We start from the raw sequence: 21,207 nt of genomic DNA, 5'->3' as shown, positions 1-21,207 counted from the left end.
ATGTGCTCTAGACACACACACGCCCAGGTACCGCCCTCTGCGAAACATCGCGAGACCCGGCCTCACGGCGCGCTGCCTTCCTTACAGTCTAGAAACTACGTTTCCCAGAAGACACTGCGGCGCCGGCCCAATCGCTACGCCGCATCGGCGCGGCGTTGTGCGTCTGCGCCATCTTCCGGCTCCAGGCGACGAGTTCGCCGGTAGCGCCGGGAACGCTCACCTGGGACAGCCTCGGGGGGGCGCAGTGTCGGCGGCACTCGGACCCGAGAAGGCGGCAGGTGAGGGGGTCCGGGGTTTTCCGGGCGCTCCGGGGTCGGTGCGAGAGCGGGCGCCGCGGCCCGGCGGGTCTTGGGCCTGGAGGGGGAGTAACCGGCGAGTCTCGCCTTAGCATCCGTTTGCGGCTTCCCGGGTTCTGAACTACATTTCCCATCAGCCCCCGCGACGCACGCCCGGCTGGCGTCGTCTTTGTGCGTCACAGCTCATAACTTGGGATGGAGGGGTTCTGACCCCCTGGAATTGCTTGCAGGTGTTTTGCATTGATACTTACGCATGGTCATATATATATATATGTATATGTATAATGTATATATAATGTATATGTATATATTATGTATATGTATATTATGTATATGTATATATAATATGTATATGTAATATGTAATATGTATGTGTATATATATTTTTATTTATTTATTTATTTTTTTTACAGAGAGGAAGGGAGAGGGATAGAGAGAAACGTCAATGAGAGAGAAACAGATCAGCTGCCTCCTGCACACCTGCTACTGGAGATGTGCCTGCAACCAAGGTACATGCCCTTGACAGGAATCGAACCCAGGACCCTTCAGTCCGCAGGCTGATGCTCTATCCATTGAGCCACACCGGTTAGGGCACACATGCCTTTTTTTGTTGTTGTAAATCGAGGGCGAAATCTGGCACAAAAGAGTTGCAAGATCCCAAAAGATTAAGAAGCAGAGACTTACCCCTTGGGAACATTTTAGATGATTTTGTTTAAAATCCGTGAGCAGCAGTGGGGAAAGGGTTGAGGAAATTTGGGCCACTCACATAATAAGATATGGCAGATAATGCTAAAACAGTGGCTTGGAGGAAGGAAGAATTCCTGTTACACGACGCCAAGGAACATTCATAATTATTTATGTATTACTTACAACGAAATATTTGTGAAGAAGAAGAAGAAAAAAATAAGCAAAATGTTAGTCACATATCCGGCACATTCCCAAACTACTTTATAAACAGCTCAAGAAGCGGTTAAGTGACAGCATTCTTAACACTTGGGTGTTTCCTATTCCAATTTCTTTTTAGGATTTGCCCCCTCCCCGCCCCCCCAACCCCCCCTGTGTTGTAGGGGGGTGGTTGCGACTTCTTTTGCTGATATGAATGTCATTCATTGTTGAGCCTGAGGGAGGGGCAGTGAAGGATTGAAGAAAAGACAGACAAAGAGAATACGCCTGAGGCTGGGTGGATCTCCCGGGCCTGGATGAGGACACAGAAGACCCAGCCTGCAAGCCGGTGCCTTATTTATAGTCTGATTAAAGCAAGAGTAGCCCTCACTGGTTGTACTCAGTGGCTCAGTGGATAGGGCATTGGCCTGCAGACTGAAGGGTCCTGGGTCCGATTCTGCTCAAGGACACATGCCCAGGCTGTGTGCTCGATCCCCAGGGGGGTGTGGGGGCGGGGGCGAGCGTGCTGGAAGCCGCCCTCTGGCCTTAGGCTGGGCCTCCTTGTCTATGGCCTCAGTCACTGGACAGTGATTTGCACCAGCGACGCTCTCGGGGTGTTTCGGGGAAATGGGAGAGTGAGACCACTGGGCCCCTGAGTCCTTTTAGCCACTGGAGGTGGGTGAGGGCCCTGTGTGTCCGTCCCCCTCTCGTTGGTCGGGAGGTGGGGCTGAACGGGGTGGGACTTGTAACCGTGGCTCCCTGGGAGCCACCAGGCGAGCCGGGTCCCTCCTGTTCGCTGTTTCCTCCCCAGCTCTGCCACCCCAGGACGCGGCCTTCGCTGGGAGGAGGACCCTCAGCCCATGAGGCTCTGAGCGTCGTGTCCATGGTGAGTTTCTAGATCCTGCAGAGACTCGCCCTCCTCACCCCAGAGCCCCCTTCCCGCCTGCTCTCCCTCCCAGAGAGCCAGGCGTTCAGGGCTTCCCGCTTTCAGGAGTGAGAGGAGCGGGCAGCCACAGCCCTCTGCCGCCTCCCGCTGCCCGCGGAAGTTCTTGGTTGGGGCTTAGTTTTCGTTCGCCCTGATGGAGTTCCAGGTCGCTCCCGGAGAGTTTAGGGTGTGCCGAGGTCAGAGTGAGTCACCGTCGGGAACTCTCCGCGAAGCCGGGCTTTCATGTTCACCCCCGACCCGTGTACCAGAGCTGTGGCGTGCAGTAAAAAGGAGCTTCCCGAGAACGTGTAAGCCCTGGCTGGTGTTGCTCAGTGGACAGAGCGCCAGCCTGGGGTCTGCAGGGTCCCCGGTTTGATTCGGGTCAAGGGCACATGCCAACAGGGAGCGTGCAGGAGGCGGCTGATCAGTGATTCTCTCTCATCACTGATGTTTCTTGTCTCTCCCCCTCCCTTCCTCTCTGAAATCAACACAGATGTATTTTTAACAAGACGCACGAAACAGAAAATGGTTTTTTAAAAAAGAACACTGAACTCACACCCGTGTTCTCCTGTCATCGGCTCGCTTCAGAGGCCTCCAGCCCCAGCCCTTTTCTGCAGAGACTCCCCCCACCCCCTTCCCCGTGGGGCCGGCGTGTGACCCCCCTGCCCTCATTGCAGGGGCCGGACCTGTTCCGGGACGTGGACCAGTTCCGGGACGTGGGCCTGTTCCGGGACGTGGGCCTGTTCCGGGACGTGGCCGTGGTCTTCTCGCGGGAGGAGTGGGCGTGGCTGGCGCCTGCGCAGAGAGCCCTGTACCGGGACGTGACGCTGGAGACGTACGGCCACATGCGTGCGCTGGGTGAGGCCCGCTTCCTGTCCGTCTCCTCAGGGCGGAAGTGCTCTTGCCCCTTCGGTGCGCGGGGTGAAAGGGCAGCTCCGCGGGGGGAGCCGCCTCGACCCCAGACCCCCGTGCCAGTCAGGCCGTCCCTTCCCGCTGCGGCCTCTCATCCTGGTCCCCGGCCGCACCTCACCGGGGCCGGGACGGGGCTCCGGCCGCACCTCACCGGGGCCGGGACGGGGGCTCCGGCCGCACCTCACCGGGGCCGGGACGGGGGCTCCGGCCGCACCTCACCGGGGCCGGGACGGGGCTCCGGCCGCACCTCACCGGGGCCGGGGCTCCGGCCGCACCTCACCGGGGCCGGGACGGGGGCTCCGGCCGCACCTCACCGGGGCCGGGACGGGGCTCCGGCCGCACCTCACCGGGGCCGGGACGGGGCTCCGGCCGCACCTCACCGGGGCCGGGACGGGGCTCCGGCCGCACCTCACGGGCCTCGTGTTCTCTCTCACCAGGTCTCGCGGTCTCCAAGCCCGACGTGATCTCCCTCCTGGAGGCGGGCGAGGAGCCCTGGCGGGCGGCGGGGCCGGCGGGGGGCCGGAGCCCCGGTGAGTGGGGCGCGTGGGGGCGGGAAGCCAGCGGTGGCCGTCCAGCAGGTGGGAGGGGCCGCCCTTAGGGGGAAGCGGTTCCGCTGAGCCCCGAGCTCAGAGGCCAGCGAGGCGTCTCCTCCTGCGGCTCTTCCGGGAGCCTCTCCTGCCTCTGGCCCCTCTGCCCCCCAGCCCCCCGGGGCCCTCTCACCGGCCCTGGGGGTCTGTCTGCTCAGACTGGCCTCTTGCTTCCCGTCCACCTCCCTTCCCCGGACCTTCTCCGCTGCCAGGCCAGTACCACCGTGCTGGGCCCTCCGTATGGCGCTGCTGGTGCCACATGCCCACTGACGTGTTTTTCTTAATTAAATGTATTTTACTGATTCTTACGGAGAGGGAGAGAGAGGGAGAGAGAGCCAGAAACATCGATGAGAGAGAAACATCGATCAGCTGCCTCCTGCACGCCCCCCCGCTGGAGGGACAGGAACCGTGATCCAGAGCAGATGCCGCCTGTTTATACCCCAAACACCGGGAAGTTTCTCCAAAGGACAAGGAAAGGGGGATATGTGCGTTCTGGAGCTTCTTTGTAAAGCGTCCCTTCTGGGTAGGCCCCCGTCAGATCCATTCCTGGTGCCTGGCTGGACTTACAAAGTAAATCTCACACACACACACACACCCGTGCGGGGGCTGAAGGTCAGGCTGACAGCACTCCCGCCTCTGGCAAAGCCGGTTTCCAGACGTGGCTCTGCCGACGCCGCTGGATTCAGCTGACAGTAACTAAAGAAATGCCATGGACATTTACTTTTATTCACTTTCTTCTTACGGTGAGGAAAACTGTAAGTGTCCTAGAGAAATACAGTAGCTTTCTGTTCACCCTTTGCAAGTAAAAAGGGTGGATCGTTCCACTACTGACATGTGAAAAAAAAATTTTTTTTTAAAAATGCCACGTGCCTTCCCAGGCCTCTCTGCAGTTTCCTCCGGCGCCCAGTCACTAAGTTGGCTGTGGTCCCACCGGCCTATTTTTGCTTTTATCGCCTGAGCTTCTGGTGCCGTCTCCGAGGAATTACCACCAAGTGCAATGTCCTAAAACGTTCCCCTTGTTTGCTTCTGGGAGTTTATAGTTTTGGGTCCTGTGTGGGTCTTCCGTTTGTGTGAGTTCGTGTTGGCATTTGGTGTGAGGTAAGGGTCTTACTTCTTTCTGTATGTTGATACCCAAGTTCCTCAGCACCGTTTATGGAAAAGACTGTCTTGTCTTTTCCTTTTTTAAAATATATTGTATTGATTTTTTACAGAGAGGAAGGGAGAGGGATAGAGAGCTAGAAACATAGAGGAGAGACATCGATCAGCTGCCTCCTGCACACACACACACCCGCAACCAAGGCGCATGCCCTTGACGGGATTCAAACCTGGGACCCTTCAGTCCGCAGGCCGACGCTCCATCCACTGAGCCAAACCGGTTTCAGCATCTTCAGTTTTTACTATGCAAGTTCCTTTTTCTGCAAAAGAAAAGAAAAAGGAAAAACACACACACACACACACACACACACACACACGAAACGCATGCTTGCTCTCTGGTTCTCTTTCAGCCCGGGAGGCCGGGTCTGGAGGGAGGGCGTCCCCTCCGGAGCGGCCCGCCTGCGAGGGGCAGTCCGCCCGGGCGGAGGGAACGGACAGCCTCGCGAGCTGCGGTCCCCAGCGCTCGCACCTCCAGGATGACGGGGAGCGCAGAGGCCCCTGCGACGGACAGCGGGAAAGCCCGGACGAACATCGGGGTCCGGGCGTCCTCCGCCCCGCAGACGCGCCCCCTCCAGGCCCGCAGGCACCCCTCCCTCTCTGTGAGAGAGTCCCTCCCGGGCGGGGGCCCTGTGAGCGCGATGGATGCAGAGGAGCCTTCTGGCCAGAGGGCGGCGTCCTCCACCCCCGGGGCGCCCGCGCCAGCGAGAAGCCCTACAAGTGCCGGGAGTGCGGCAAGGCCTTCAGGTACGGCTCCCGCCTGGTCCAGCACGAGAGCATCCACTCCGGCCGGAAGCCCTACGCCTGCCCGGAGTGCGGCAAGGCCTTCAGCTCGGGCTCCAACTTCGTGCAGCACCAGCGGGTCCACACCGGCGAGCGGCCCTACGCCTGCCAGCTGTGCGCCAAGGCCTTCGGCCGCAGCTCGCAGCTCCTGGAGCACCAGCGCACCCACACCGGCGAGAAGCCCTACCAGTGCGCGCAGTGCGGGAAGGCCTTCAACCGCCTCTCGCACCTCCGGGTCCACGGCAGGACCCACAGCGGGGAGAAGCCCTACGCCTGCGAGGCCTGCGGGGGCGCCTTCAGCCACCGGTCCCAGCTGGTCCAGCACCGGGCCCTGCACACCGGCCAGAAGCTCTACGAGTGCCGGGACTGCGGGAAGGCCTTCAACCAGGGCTCCACCCTCAGCCGGCACCGGAGGATCCACACCGGCGAGAAGCCCTACGCCTGCCAGGCCTGCGGGCGGGCGTTCCGCGTGAGCTCGCAGCTGAAGCAGCACCAGCGGACCCACACCGGGGAGAAGCCCTACGCCTGCGAGGCCTGCGGGCGGGCCTTCACCCGGGTCGCCCACCTCACCGTGCACCTCCGCGTCCACGCGGGCGAGCAGCCCCGCGCGGGCGAGGCCTTGAGCCGCGGCCCCCAGCCGGCTCAGCACCCGGTCACGCACACCGAGGAGGAGCCCTGGGGCTGCACGGAAGGCGGGAGGACTTGGAGCCATGGCCCGGCCACGCTTCCGCGTCCGAGGAGGCAGCACAGAGAAGCACAGGCGAATGCGATCGATGCAGGGAAGCCGTCCGTCAGCACATACCCCTTGTTGATCATCAGAGAACTCGTGTTAGCGAGCAGCCCCAGGAAGGGAAGCAGTCGGGAGAGCCCATTGGCTTAGGCCAGTCATGCCATCAGCGAATGGGACCAATGAGGAGACCCCGTTGGCTTAGGCAACTGGTCGGCAAACTCATCTGTCTGCAGAGCCAAATATCAACTCTACAACGATAGAAATTTCTTTGGAGAGCCACATTTTTTAAACTTAAACTTCTTCTAACGCCACTTCTTCCAAGTAGACTTGCCCAGGCCGTGGTGTTTTGTGGAAGAGCCACACTCAAGGGGCAAAGGGCCGCATGTGGCTCGCGAGCTGCAGTTTGCCGACCACGGGTATAAGTTGGTCATGATTACCAATGAGGCAAGGATATTTTGGAAAACAATTTGTCCCTAAAACATTCTTGATTCACCTTTTCTCACTACCCGTGTAATTTAACATTAGCCAAAGGTTTAAGTTTTGAGGGGAATTGAGAAGGAAAAAAAAAGGAAACAGCCAAATTACTCTTGGGTTAACAAGGAAATAAATCTTGCAGTTATAATAAATGACAGTGAGAGGTCGGCCAGGTCGCTCCACTGGATGAAGCATTGTCCTGATGAGACAAGATTTCCTGACCCAAGAGTTAACTAATTTTAGGCCAGGGTGTCTTATTTCCCACCTCATTTGATTGTTTGGGGTTTTTTTGTTTTGTTTTTTTACAGAGAGGAAGGGAGAGGGATAGTTAGAAACATCGAGGGGAGAGAAACATCCATCAGCTGCCTCTTACACACCCACTACTGGGGATGTGCCCCCAACCAAGTTACGTGCCCTTGACCGGAATCGAACCAGGACCTTTCAGTCCGCAGACCGACGCTCTATCCACTGAGCCAAACCTGTTTTGGCAACACCTACATTTTAATGTTGGCATTTTTTTCATTATGGCTAAGTATAAGGTGATTTCTGTATATTTCATAACACACACACACACACACATTTATTGTTAATCCTTACCCAGGGATATTTTCCCATTGATTTTCTTTCTAGAGAGAGTGGAAAGCAGAGGGAAAGACACAAAAATTGATGTGAGAGAGATTCCTGATTGGTCGCCTCCCTCCCGCTTGCACCCCGACCAAGGTATGTGCCCTTGAGCAATGGAACCCAAGACCCTTCAGTCCACAGGCTGATGCTCTGCACTCCGTCCACTGAGCCAAACCGGCTAGGGCAGTGGTATGGAAACTCATGAGCCAACAGAGCCAAATATCAACAGTACGACGATTGAAATTTCTTTGGAGAGCCACATTCTTTAAACTTAAACTCCTTCTGACGCCACTTCTTCAACATAGACTCTCCCAGGCTGTGGTGTTTTGTGGAAGAGCCACACTCAAGGGGCTAAAGAGCCGCATGTGGCTCGCAAGCCGAAGTTTGCTGATCACGGGGCTAGGGCTGTGTGCGTGTGTGTGTGTCTGTGACACAGGATTCTATTTAAGCCTGTAAATTATAGTAATAAACTTTCCATGGTCTATTATTTTATATATTGTTTCAGAATTTCCTAAAATTTAACCTTTTTTTTAATCAAGATCATAAATTTCCAGAAATTTTTACTTTTTAAAATTTATGTTTGAATGTTACTCAGGCTCTATTTATGAACCACACTGTTTATCGTTGTGTAACATCCTGTTCTGCCAGGTATACTCGTAGTGGTCAGCAAACCAAACCTGGCCTGCCACCTGTCTTATAAATAAAGTTTTATTGGAACACAGCCATGCTCCATAAATACTGTCTACAGCCGAGACCGGTTTGGCTTAGTGGATAGAGCGTCGGCCTGCGAACTGAAAGGTCCCGGGTTCGATTCCGGTCAAGGGCATGTACCTTGGTTGCGGGCACATCCCGGTGGGGGTGGTACAAGAGGCAGCTGATGGATGATTCTCTCTCATTGATGTTTCTAACTCTATCCCTCTCTCTTCCTCTGTAAAATATCAATAAAATATATTAGAGAAAAAAAATACTGTGTACAGCAGGCAGAGCTGAGTGGTTGGAGAAAGACTGGCCCCAAAGCCTGCGTTTGCTGTCTGCCCTGAAAATGGGTTTGCTGCCTGGCTGGGGTAGCTCCGTTGATTGGAGCTGTTGTCCCATAAGCCAAGGTTGGCGGTCCAATCCCCGGTCAGGGCACTTACAAGCTTCAGCCAACGAATGCATAAATGAGTGGGGCAAAAAGCTGATGTTACCCCCTGTCTCTAAAATCGACACTAATAAAAGAGAAACATGCAAGTTGACTGTCCCTCCGCTATGCCTGCCAGCCAATCAGGAGTGAGTATGCAAATCAGCCCAACAAATATGGGTTAATTTGCACACACAGGCACTGAGCGGCTGGGGATGGGGCAGGACGCTTGTATCATTGCCATGGTGACAACAGGCGTTCTGCAGCACCTCAGCCGCCTGGGGCCTCTGGGCAGCATGGGAAGGCCGAAAGGGAAGGCCTCTAGTTAAATAATAATTACTGTTACTCATCCCTTAAAGACCACACGCACACATGCACAATGTGGAATCCAGATGTTTCCCTGTCTAAGGAAAGTGTGAACTAACATGTCACCTTGGGACTGGTTCCTTATTCCTCTTACCACCAACTCATTACCTCTGTACCTCTTGTAGGGAACCCATTCCTTCCATCGCTGAGGCTCTCCCACCATGTTACATACCAAATACACGTTCATCTCTGATCCCGAGTTTCACCCACAGGGACTCGGTTGCCTGTTTCAAACTACACCCCAACTCCAAGCAATTCCTTGGTAAGGGCGTCACAAAAGGCGCCTCACTTCCTCCCACAAGGATATGATTTTATTGATTTTCAGGGAGGGAGGGAAGGAGTGAGGGAGGGAGAAACATCGATTGGTTGCCCAACTGGGCCTTGACCCCAAAACTCACGTGTGTGCCTCAACCAGCAATCGACTCCAAAATCTTTTGGTGTACAGGACGATGTTACAGTGGAGCCACCTGGCTAGGTCTCATTGCTTCACTTTTTAAAAAAAATATATATGTTTTTATTGATTTTTTACAGAGAGGAAGAGAGAAGGATAGAGAGTTAGAAACATCAATGAGAGAGAGAATCACCGATCAGCTGCCTCTTGCACACCCCCTACCGGGGATGTGCCCGCAACCAAGGTACATGCCCTTGACTGGAACTGAACCTGGGACCCTTCAGTCCGCAGGCTGACGCTCTATCCGCTGAGCCAAACAGGTTAGGGCTGGGCCCCTTGATTTCTAATCTTTCTTTCTTTTTTTTTCTTTTTTTTATGCCCAGACCAATGTTTTATTGAGCTTATGCAGCTAACAGATTGTAAACACTGCCAACTGACAAAGTTTGCTGAATATCACAGCTTGTGTCCACTAAACACACCCCTCTCTCTGAGATTTAAAGGAACTAACAGATACCAAAGTAAACAAATACTGAGAGAGAGAGAATGAAGAGACACATCTTGAGTCTTCCAGAAAGGCAAAATGAAAAAAACACACACACCACATGGCTTGGTCCCAGGCGCTCACCATGCCTAGAGTGCCGCTGCTATCACCATGTCTCCTCTCCCTGCCAGCGGCTGGGGAGAGGTGGGGAGGTCTTGGGCATGCTGTAAATACAGCATTTGCTGGTGCTGACTCTCTCCTGGGGCTGTGGTGGCAGGCTGCTGTCAGGAGCCCATTTTTCTGGGAGTAGCAGAGGAAGCCCATGTTGCCAGACAGCCTGAGACGGCAGCTCATACACCTCAGCTGGAGTACCTCGCCTTCTTTCTCCAGCGCAGTCCGCATTGAGGCAATAAAACCTGAGCTGTTTTCTTCGAAGGTTCCCTCTCCCTTCCCAACTTGTGGGAGCAGAGGGAGGGGACAGGAGAGAATGATTTCTAATCTTTCTGTCTAAGTTGACTTGTTCTTGAGCGGGGATGTCAGGGGAAAAGAGAATAACTGTGTGTGTGTGTGTGTGTGTGTGTGTGTGTGTGTGTGTAAAACATTGAGCTGTTGTAGTTAGTGCTTCCAGCCACACGAAGGCGCTGCTGCGCCAGGAAACCGCCTCTGAGCACTGGCATGGATTGTTTTAGCTAATGTGTTATTTTCTCTTTTTTCCTTTCTCCCTCTCTCCCTCTTTCCCTCCCACCCTTCCTTCCTTCTTTCCTTCCTTCCTTCCTTCCTTCCTTCCTTCCTTCCTTCCTTCCTTCCTTCCTTCCTTCCTTTCTTCTTTCCTTTTTCCCCTTCCTTCCTCTCCTTCCTCCCTTCCTCCCTCCCTCCCTCCCTTCTTCCTTTTTCTCTGTGATTCTGGGATTTCCTAGTATTTTTCATTACATCCCCAGAGGGGACAGGGATCACTCCTACATGTGGACATGTCAGAATGGGACAAGCTCCTCTGGTCTTTGGTGGGCATTTATTCACAGGACGGGCATAAAACATGTCCATGTAAAAAAAATGCATCCACCACTGACGGGTGTGGCTCAGTGGCTAGAGCGTCGGCCTGAGGACTGAAGGGTCGCAGGTTCGATTCCGGTCAAGGGCATGTACCTCGGTTGTGGGCACATCCAGTAGGGGGTGTGCAGGAGGCAGCTGGTCAATGTTTCTCTCTCATTGATGTTTCTAACTCTTTATCCCTCTACCTTCCTCTCTGTAAAAAAATCAACAAAAACTATATTTTTAAAAATGCTCAATCTGGTGAAGCATAGCAACAAGCCACTCTCCCATGAAGGGCTTAAACCAACCAAATAAAGTAGCCTAAGTTCTTTTTTTAATTTTATTTTTATTGATTTCTTAAAATAAAGTCCTGCACACCTCCTCCTGGGTATATACCCTCAACCAAGGTACATGCCCTTGGCTGGAATCGAACCTGGGACCCTTGAGTCAACCTTCCAATTGTAATTAACCACCCTGCCACAATTCCACATCTACATGTTTATCTTCTCGAAAAGCACCGATGCAAAAATATGCACACACTAGAGGGCCAGTGCACGAAGTTCACTGAAGGAGATAACGTAGACCTGGGCTGGACCTCCCATTCACAGTCTGTCGTCTTATGCCTGTGGCCTTTGCAACCTTGGCGGGACTACATTTCCCAGAGGGCGTCGCGGCGACGGACACGCCCACTTCCGGCGACGGCGCGCTGTGGGCCCAGGCGTGCCCGTGCTTGCTGGTGGGCTGGGCGCCCCGGTCCGGCGGGGGCGGGGCCGGGGGCGGCGGTCGGGGCGGCGGAACCGGTGGTGCCCCGAGTGGCCGGGAGTCCGCGGGGCCATGCGGGGCGCAGCGAGGGCGGCGGGGGCCCGCGGGCCGCGGGGTCCGGCTCGGGGCGGCGTCCCCCGCACAAAGCCCGGGCCGGGCCGGGGCCCCACGGCGGCGGCGCCCCCGGCCCCTCCGGTCCGCCGGGGCCCGGGAAGGCCGCGCTCCGGGGCCGGCCCCGCCTCCCCGGGCCGGCGGCGAGCGGCGCCCCCGGGGCCTGAGGACGGAGGTGAGGGGCGCCTTCCCCCCTCGGGGGCGGGGACCAGCGGTCTGGGCGTTGGACGGGGGTCAGAGCATTGGCAGCCGGGCTGGCCCTGGGGTCCCCTCGCCGGGCACCCCGCTCCCGTGCTCCCGGGGAGTTCACCCCGCCCCTCCCGTGGTCGCCCCCGGAGTAACGGCCCATACCAGCGGCCCCTGCACAGCCGGCCTCATGCTGTGGGTTCTCCACCTGCCCAAGCCCTTCCTTTCTTTCTTTTTTTAATATTTGATTGATTTTTACAGAGAGGAAGGGAGAAGGATAGAGAGTCAGAAACATCTATGAGAGAGAAACACCCATCAGCTGCCTCCTGCACACCCTCCACTGGGGAGGTGCCCGCAACCAAGGTGCATGCCCTTGACCGGAATCGAACCTGGGACCCTTCAGTCTGCAGACCGACGCTCTATCCACTGAGCCACACCGGTTAGGGCTCTTTTTTTTAAAATTATTATTATTATTAAATATTACACTGAGTGGCCAGATAATGATCTCCGAACCCATAATAATCTGGACACTCAGTGTACATCCTATAGAATAAAAGACTAATATGCAAATGGTCCCCTCCACCAGGAGTTCGACCAGCAGGCAGGCCGGCCACCCGCCCATGTCCCCTCCCCCTGGCCAGGCTGGCCGGACCCCACCCATGCACGAATTCATGCACTGGGCCTCTAAAATATGTATGTATGTGTGTATAAATACACACACACACACACACACACACACACACACACACACTGAGTGGCGCCAGATTATTATGCGTTCAGAGATCATCATAACATGGCCACTCAGTGTAGAGTCCCAGTGCACCAACTTTGTGCTCGGGTTGGGTCCCTAAGCCTGGCTGGCGGTCAGGGTTAATCTGTGAGGTGACCAGTGGGACAGTCGCCCCCCCCCCCAATCCCCCACTTCACTGACACCCGCCTTGGCCAGCCTGGCACTGCCAGCTTGCTGGCTGGCCCTGCTCCCTGAAGCCCCTTGCTAGTCACCTCCCTCTGCAGGGACCCTGGCTGGCCTGGGGCCTGAAGCTGGGGGCAGCTCCTGCATTGAGGTCTGCCCCGTGGTGGTCAGTGTGTGTCATAGCGACCGGTAGTTCCCCCGTTCACTCTATTTGCATATTAGGCTTTTATTATATAGGACATTTCTGTTGATGTCAGAGAGGAAAGGAGAGGGGGAGAGAGAGAATATCCATGATGAGAGAGAATCATGGATCGGCTGCCTCTTGCATTCTCCCCACTGGAGTCTGGGCCCACCACCTGGATATGTGCCCTGACCGGGAACTGAACCCTGACCTCCTGGTTCATAGGTCAGCGCTCAGCCCCTGAGCCAGCGAAGCCCTTTCTGAGCGAGGCCGGGGGAGACTCCCCTGGGGCTCAGCGTGTGCGGGCTGGTGACTCGGGACCTGGTAGACCTGACCCCTCCTGTCTCCCCTCCCGCCCCCAGCTCCGCCTGGCAGGGGCCCCGCCCCGCTCCGGCCACAGAGGCCCACGCCGGAGGCTGCAGGGACAGGAAATGACCCCCGCGTCACGCCCCAGGTGGGTCAGGCTCCCGTCTCCTCGCTGACGGGCACCCTTGCTTTTCTGGACCGCGTACTGTTTATTTTTTCAGTTGGTGAGGTCCCTTTTTCACTTTATTTTTCTTTAAAAAAATATATATTTTATTGATTTTTTTACAGAGAGGAAGACAGAGGGATAGAGAGTTAGAAACATCGATGAGAGAGAATCATCCATCAGCTGCCTCTTGCACACCCCACACTGGGGATGTGCCCGCAACCAAGGTCCATGCCCTTGACGGGAATCGAACCCGGGACCTTTCAGTCCGCAGACCGACGCTCTATCCACTGAGCCGAACCGGTTTCGGCTCCGGTGAACTTTTCCTCCCTCTCCGAGGGCCCTGCCTCCACGTGCAGTCACACTGGGAAGCCTGAGGGTTAGCGCTTTCCCCTTCGCGTCTGGGGGACACCGTGCAGCCCATCGCAGCTCCCGTCACGAGGGGCCGAGCAGAAACCTGGTCTGTCCTTCCAGGGCGCCGTGACCTTTGCGGACACGGCCGTGACCTTCGGGGACGCGGCCGTGACCTTCGGGGACGCGGCCGTGACCTTCGGAGACGCGGCCGTGACCTTCGGAGACGCGGCCGTGACCTTCGGGGACGCGGCCGTGACCTTCGGGGACGCGGCCGTGACCTTCGGGGACTCGGCCGTGACCTTCAGGGACGCGGCCGTGACCTTCGGGGACGCGGCCGTGACCTTCGGGGACGTGGCCGTGGCGTTCTCCCGGGAGGAGTGGGCCCGGCTGAGCTGCGCCCAGAAGGCCCTGTACCGGGACGTGATGCTGGAGAACTACCGGAACCTGGTGGCGCTGGGTACGGCCCCTCGCCCCCGCCTGCCCCCCACCCCACCCCATAGCACCCCCTCCCGCCCTCTCCCCGCACACACCCGCCTCACACACCCCCTCCCGCCCTCTCCCCCCTCACACCCGCCTCACACACCCCCTCCCGCCCTCTCCCCCCACACACCCGCCTCACACACCCCCTCCCGCCCTCTCCCCCCTCACACCCGCCTCACACACCCCCTCCCGCCCTCTCCCCGCACACACCCGCCTCACACACCCCCTCCCGCCCTCTCCCCGCACACACCCGCCTCACACACCCCCTCCCGCCCTCTCCCCCCACACACCCGCCTCACACCCCCCCTCCCGCCCTCTCCCCCCACACACCCGCCTCACACCCCCCCTCCCGCCCTCTCCCCGCACACACCCACCTCACACACCCCCTCCCGCCCTCTCCCCCCACACACCCACCTCCTCCCCCTTCTGCCCTCTCCCCGCACACACCCGCCTCACACCCCCCCTCCCGCCCTCTCCCCCCACACACCCACCTCCTCCTCCTTCTGCCCCTCAGGGCTCTGCCACTCCAAGCCCCACGTCATCTCCTCCTTGGAGCGGAGGGAGGCGCCCGGCGTGGCCGAGGACAGGCTGGCAGGAGGCCTCTGCGCAGGTGAGTGGGAGGCAGCGTACACAAACGTAAAAATGATTCAGTGGGCTGAGCTTTGGCCATCAGCTGGTACTGTCGCTTTTGTTGAAGTTACTCAAAGAAAACATGGTTTACAGAAGCATCGTGTTCTGGTCGTAGGGCAATCACCGGCCTTTCAGATACTCCTAATGCGTGCTCAGAGTGCAGTCTCTTTCTGGGCGCTTGGCGTGTTTCCTGGAGCAGCTTCTGTGATGTGGTGATTACTGTGGCATCCAGGCCAGACGGACAGGGAGTGAACGAACTGAAGTCAGTGAATGTCGTAGGGCGTATTTTTAGGTGGTGTGACTGCAGAACGTTTTTTCCACTCCCACTCTTTTGATATGTAACCAATCCACATATATCTTTTCTTGTACTCCTGTCTCCTAAGGTTCCTGTATGGAGTCAGTCTGGGGTCTCTCATAGACATCGTAGGCTGCATGTTTAAATGCTATAACTTTTATAAATGCATAGTCTAGGTGGTTTAATTCACCATTTAGTGAATCCATTTACAGTTTTTAATATATTTTTTTCTAGTCCGTGATAAAGGAAGTATTTGTGTGTTGTTGTTTTTTTTTTTATATGTTTCAGGCCAACAATCGGTACATGAGACCCAGGAATTATTGCCAAAGCAGGATTTATTTGCTGGTGTGGTAACAGACAGACCTATACGCACTAATCTGGAGTGTTCCACTTTCAGAGAAAATTGGGATTCTGAGGGTGTGTTTGAAAGGAAGCTGATAGGCCAGGAGACACAATTCAGGCAAGAGACAATCACTAATGGCAAAGCCCTCTCTAAAGAAAGAGAGCATATGTACAGCACATCTGGAAGATGGTTCCCTTTGGACGTTTCAGAGGAGCGAGCTCGTAATCATGATTCCATTAAGAAGAGTTTCCCCAAAAACACAGTGGTGATGAAACAAGCAGGAATCTACACGGGAAAAAAACTTTTCAAATGTAATGAATGTGAGAAGACGTTCACCCAGAGCTCGTCTCTCACCGTTCATCAGAGAATTCACACCGGAGAGAAACCCTATAAATGTCACGAGTGTGGCAAGGCCTTCAGCGACGGCTCATCCTTTGCCCGACACCAGAGATGCCACACCGGCAAGAAGCCCTACGAATGCATCGACTGCGGGAAGGCCTTCATACAGAACACATCCCTCGTGCGTCACTGGAGGTACTATCACACCGGGGAGAAGCCCTTCGCGTGCCTCAGCTGTGGGAAAGCCTTCAGTGACCACATCGGACTTAATCAGCACAGGAGGATCCATACTGGAGAGAAGCCCTACAAGTGCGACGTGTGTGCCAAATCCTTCAGGTACGGCTCCTCCCTCACCGTCCACCAGAGGATCCACACTGGAGAGAAACCGTACGAGTGCGACGTTTGCAGGAAAGCCTTCGGCCATCACGCGTCCCTCACCCAGCACCAAAGAGTGCACTCTGGAGAGAAACCCTTCAAGTGCAAAGAGTGCGGGAAAGCTTTCAGGCAAAACATACACCTCGCGAGCCACCTGAGAATTCACACCGGAGAGAAGCCCTTTGAGTGCGGGGAGTGCGGCAAGTCCTTCAGCATCAGTTCGCAGCTCGCCACCCACCAGAGGATCCACACCGGAGAGAAGCCCTACGGCTGCAAGGTTTGCAGCAAGGCCTTCACCCAGAAGGCCCACCTCGCACAGCATCAGAAAACTCACACGGGGGAGAAGCCGTACGAGTGTAAGGCATGCGGGAAGGCCTTCAGCCAGACCACGCACCTCGCCCAGCACCAGAGAGTCCACACGGGAGAGAAGCCGTACAAGTGCGCCGAGTGCGGGAAGGCCTTCGGTGACAACTCGTCCTGCACTCAGCACCAGAGGCTGCACACCGGCCAGCGGCCCTATGAATGCGTGGAGTGCGGGAAGGCTTTCAAGACCAAGTCCTCCCTGATCTGTCACCGCAGAAGCCACACCGGAGAGAAACCTTACGCGTGCCCTGCGTGCGGCAAGGCCTTCAGCCACCGGCAGTCCCTCAGCGTGCACCAGCGGATCCATTCTGGGAAGAAGCCGTACGAGTGCAAGGAGTGTCGGAAAGCCTTCATCCAGATCGGGCACCTCAATCAGCACAAGCGAGTCCACACCGGAGAGAGGCCCTGCGACTGCAAGAGGAGCAGGAAGGCCTTCAGGCAGAGCGCTCACTGCGCTCACCAGCGAATTCGTGCCGGGGAGCCGTCCGCGCGCCCCTCTTTGCCCTCCACGTCGAGTCCCGTGGATCTGTTCCCCAGATATCTCTGGAACCCGTCCTGACTCCCTCCTCGGAGTCTCCGTATCCCCGTTTCAGCTAGATGACTACGGCAGTGTACAGGCTGGTCTCACTGCTCTTTTGTTTTTGTCCTCCACAAGCTTCCTTTTCCCTCGGCAGTCAGGTCGGTTTGGGTATGAATGTAATTCACTCACTTCTGACACAAAAACTTGCCATGAGCTGAAACCGGTGTGGCTCAGTGGGTAGAGCATCAGCCTGCAGACTGAAAGGTCCCAGGTTCAATTCCGGTCAGGGGCATGTACCTTGGTTGCGGGCACATCCCCAGTAGGGGTGTGCAAGAGGCAGCTGATTGATGATTCTCTCTCATCGATGTTTCTAACTCTCTATCCTTCTCTCTTCCTCTCTGTAAAAAATCAATAAAATATATTTAAAACAAAAAACTTGCCATGAGACCATCCAAACTGGTTACTGCCTGAGATGCTCTTAGAACAGTGCCTCGTCCACATTAAGTGTGAGTGGCTGTAGCTCCTTGAAGAACATTTTGGGACATGGAAGCATGGCCGTAGTTCGCCCTGAATAACAACGGTGCATAATACAAGACCAGGCGGGACAAGAGTTTAGATTGGGAACAGGAGTTTGGGGAAGTCAATGAGGCTTTGCCTGTGTTGCTTTCAAACTTGACCCCATTTTGCTGAGTTCCTGTTGTGGTTTCCACCTTATCTGCATGAATGGAAGGTGCACCTGGTGAGAGGATTCAGCTTTACAACTAACAACAGTCTTAGGAAGTGTGTAGGGAAGATGGATGAATAGGCCACCTGGAACAATCAGAAAAATGCAAGGTTTATATGAGTACAGTTAAGACTACAGACATGTTATTCGAGAATTAGAAAACTTGGCAAGATTTGATCTATTTAAAGTCACCTGGACTCATGAATGAGTTCTCTTAAACTTTCAAGGAACCATTAACCTGAGGTATACCTTAGAGTAGGAGTCAGCAGCCCCAGCCGACTTGGTTCATTGGATAAAGTGTCAGCCTGAGGACTGAAGGGGCCCAGGTTTGATTCTGGTCAAGGGCATGAATTCGTGCATGGTTAGTGTCCAGCCAGCCTGGCCAGGGGTAAGGGACATGGGCAGTTTGCCGGCCTACCTGACGGTCAAACTCCTGGAGGAGGGGGAAATTTGCATATTAGCCTTTTATTATCACTGCGTTGCCAGATTACTGTGTGTTCAGAGAGCATAATATGGCCACCCAGTGTATGTCTGCATGTTGGTGTGTATGTTTTTCAGCACATACGTTGAAATCTGTTTTCATACACACAATGAGGAAGTCACCAACTAAGGACTTGTTTCTCAGAACATGCCCATGTTAGGAGACATTTGACGATACGCCAGACTCTTTTTTTTTTTTTTTTTTTATTTGGCAAGAAGACGGCCCTAAACAAGACCTGGAAGCAGTGTGCCTTCACAGGGCCCTCATTCCGGCGGGGGGTGGGGTGGGAGGTGGGCGGGGAGCGTGACAACATGGGCACGGGGTAGATTTCAGCCAGGGAGGACTGAGCGGCAGGCTACCCACACACACTCCCCAAGTCACACATTACCATGCAGAGCAGCAGGCAAAAGCTGAGCCTGAGAGATGAGACAGAGGCCAGAGAGCAGGACACAGGCTTTACTGGAGGAGAAGGACCTGCCGGGCCGCCTCCTGAAGGGAGAGAGCACACCTGGGGTGTGTGTGTGTGTGTGTGAACAGGCCTTTTGAGAGGAGGAAAGGGAAGGGCAGGGCTTAGGGCACTCAGCACACTCTGTTTGGAGGTTTCATGTAAGGCACATGATTAGGGTCCTAGGGACTTAGGTATTGGGGAGGGGGGAGGCTTAGGGCACTCAGCATGCGCTGATTGGTGGTTTCACATAAGGAACATGATTAGGGACCTAGGGACTTAGGAATCGGGGCTTAGGGTACTTGGCAGGTGCTGATGGTGGTTCAGTGTCCAGTCCATGTCAGGTGCCTGGCTAGGTGCTCGGGAATATCCGGCTGCAGGGGGAGTTTATGTCATTCTCCCTCCATCCGTCAGGGGAAGGGAGGACCTATCAGACCCTCCTGTCCTGCAGGCACCATCCATCCCCTGGACCGGCCTTTCTGAGCCCCGCCCACGGCCTGACTCAGGCTTCACAGGCCCAAGTGCCCGGTACCCAACTCGCCCGGAGGCCCTGGAGCTGGTGGCTCTCAGCCTGCGGAGCCTGCCCTTGGCTCCCAGGAACCCCCCCACCCCCCACTTGGGGAGGCACCATGGAGGCGGCCCCGCTCCTGGGACCCAGTGTCGGGTCAGGGCTGAGCGGGCTCCAAAAGGTTCTATTCCGGACCAGGAGGCGCCTGTAGGAGTTGGTGATCACCAGGACCCAAGGCGAACCTTGTAGGACAGCTCCAGTGGCCTGCTTCGCTGCTGCCCAGCGGGGACTACATTTCCCAGGGGGCGTTGCTGCGCCAGGACACGCCCACTTCCGGCCAGGGCTCTGAGAACCGGCGTGAGCGAGCGCGTCCCTTGGGTTCCATGGAGACAGCGGGGAGGGGCGGTGGGCGGGGCTGACGTCGTGCGTGCGCGTGCGCGGCTGCGAAGTGTGGGCGGTGGCAGGTGGGAAGGCGGGGCGCGTCTCAGCGGCCGGGGCGGGGCGGACAGGCGGATGGACAGGCGGACGGACAGGTGGGGCGAGGCGGGGCGGACAGGCGAACGGACAGGCGGGGCGGGGCGGACAGGCGGGGCGGGGCGGGGCGGGGCGGGGCGGGACGGACAGGCGGGGCGGGGCGGACAGGCGGGACGGGACGGACAGGCGAACGGACAGGCGGGACGGGACGGGGCGGGGCGGGGCGGGACGGACAGGCGAACGGACAGGCGGGGCGGGACGGACAGGCGGGACGGGGCGGGGCGGGGCGGACAGGCGGGGCGGACAGGCGGGGCGGGACGGACAGGCGGGACGGGACGGACAGGCGGGGCGGGACGGACAGGCGGGGCGGGACGGGGCGGGGCGGGGCGGGACGGACAGGCGGGGCGGGGCGGGGCGGGGCGGGGCGGACAGGCGGGACGGGGCGGGGCGGGGCGGACAGGCGGGACGGGGCGGGGCGGGGCGGACAGGCGGGACGGGACGGGCCGGGGCGGGACAGACAGGCGGGGCGGGACGGACAGGCGGGGCGGGGCGGTCAGGCGGGGCGGGGCGGGGCGGTCAGGCGGGGCGGGGCGGGGCGGACAGGCGGGGCGGGGCGGGGCGGACAGGCGGGGCGGGACGGACAGGCGGGGCGGGCGGAGGGCTTGGCCCGGGGCTGCGGCTGCAGCCCCGCGGGGAGTCCGCCCCCTCGGACCCCGCCCCCCGAGGCCACCACTGCGAACAGGGGAGCTGAGGGCGGAGGTGAGCGCGGCAGGTGTCGGGGGCGCGGCCGTGGGGAGGGGGGTCCGGGGTCCGAGCAGCAGGATTTTGGGGGGCGGGGGGCCCCCTAACCGCACCCCGTCCCCCGTCTCCGCGGGCTGCGCTGAGGACCCGGGAGAGAGCACCCTCGGGGGCGCTGTGGCTCAGGGTAAGGAGACCGGGCGTCCCGCTTTTGGCGGGACAGTCCCGCTTTTCCCACGTGTCCCGCGTCCCTCCCGCGGCGCTTTAGAAAAGTCCCTTTTCTGGAAAGAATGCAGGACGCGCCGGGGAGGGAATACGCGGTGTTCGGCGGCCCCTGGCTGTGTAGCCAGGATATGAGCTTTATATTGTTTTTGTTCATTTTGTCATGGGGTTAAACTTTAATCATAACAAATCATGGTGGAGAACTGATTATCGAGAACCGCTTATCAAAGTTCGCATGGCTGATCAGTTGCTGGAATCCACTCAAATGAGAACTATGCCAAAGAATAAAATAACGCTATACATACTTTTTAAAATTTATTCTATTTGTAAATTGTACTTACCTATGTTGAAATTAAAAAATAAATATAGATACTGAATGTTTATTACAAAAATAAATAGTTATGTTTGGCCATGAATCCTGAAAAAAAAAATTACTATTTTTGCGTTCTATGAAAATTTTTGTGGCTCCATATAGACCCAATTTTTAATCAAGAACCAGCCCCCACCCCCCACCCCACCCCCGTCAATGGTGTCCGCTTTAC

The 21,207-nt window shown here is 56.8% G+C and overlaps 2 protein-coding genes and 1 non-coding gene across 3 annotated transcripts; all 3 read left to right on the top strand.

Annotated features, from left to right (window-relative positions):
• The first annotated feature begins 58 nt into the window (after nt 1-58).
• ZNF582 (zinc finger protein 582) lies at nt 59-6,589 on the top strand. Its single transcript, XM_045580380.1, has 5 exons — nt 59-278; nt 1,990-2,064; nt 2,781-2,961; nt 3,453-3,545; nt 5,108-6,589. The coding sequence occupies exons 2-5, from the start codon at nt 2,062-2,064 to the stop codon at nt 6,415-6,417; spliced, it is 1,587 nt and encodes a 528-aa protein (XP_045436336.1). The 5' UTR covers nt 59-278; nt 1,990-2,061; the 3' UTR covers nt 6,418-6,589.
• LOC118716953 lies at nt 4,313-4,438 on the top strand. The gene has a single exon (XR_004987304.1). It is a non-coding gene; the product is annotated as a small Cajal body-specific RNA 24 (non-coding RNA).
• Nucleotides 6,590-11,524: 4,935 nt separating the features above from the next.
• LOC118716944 (zinc finger protein 28 homolog) lies at nt 11,525-17,287 on the top strand. Its single transcript, XM_036434434.2, has 5 exons — nt 11,525-11,800; nt 13,268-13,359; nt 13,849-14,185; nt 14,723-14,818; nt 15,422-17,287. The coding sequence occupies exons 1-5, from the start codon at nt 11,587-11,589 to the stop codon at nt 17,110-17,112; spliced, it is 2,430 nt and encodes an 809-aa protein (XP_036290327.2). The 5' UTR covers nt 11,525-11,586; the 3' UTR covers nt 17,113-17,287.
• Nucleotides 17,288-21,207: the final 3,920 nt, after the last annotated feature.

This window comes from Pipistrellus kuhlii, unplaced genomic scaffold (assembly GCF_014108245.1).
Source record: "Pipistrellus kuhlii isolate mPipKuh1 unplaced genomic scaffold, mPipKuh1.p scaffold_m20_p_123, whole genome shotgun sequence".
Lineage (NCBI taxonomy): Eukaryota > Metazoa > Chordata > Mammalia > Chiroptera > Vespertilionidae > Pipistrellus > Pipistrellus kuhlii.
Note: the sequence above shows the minus strand (reverse complement) of the source record. Positions and strands in the feature narration are given on the sequence as shown.

Coding starts and splice junctions, on each gene's coding strand:
- ZNF582 (XM_045580380.1), top strand. Junction 2,962..3,452: donor CGGCCACATGCGTGCGCTGG/GTGAGGCCCGCT, acceptor CTCTCTCACCAG/GTCTCGCGGTCTCCAAGCCC. Junction 3,546..5,107: donor GGCGGGGGGCCGGAGCCCCG/GTGAGTGGGGCG, acceptor GTTCTCTTTCAG/CCCGGGAGGCCGGGTCTGGA.
- LOC118716944 (XM_036434434.2), top strand. CDS start 11,587: ATGCGGGGCGCAGCGAGGGCGGCGGGGGCCCGCGGGCCGCGGGGTCCG. Junction 11,801..13,267: donor CCCGGGGCCTGAGGACGGAG/GTGAGGGGCGCC, acceptor TCCCGCCCCCAG/CTCCGCCTGGCAGGGGCCCC. Junction 13,360..13,848: donor ACCCCCGCGTCACGCCCCAG/GTGGGTCAGGCT, acceptor CTGTCCTTCCAG/GGCGCCGTGACCTTTGCGGA.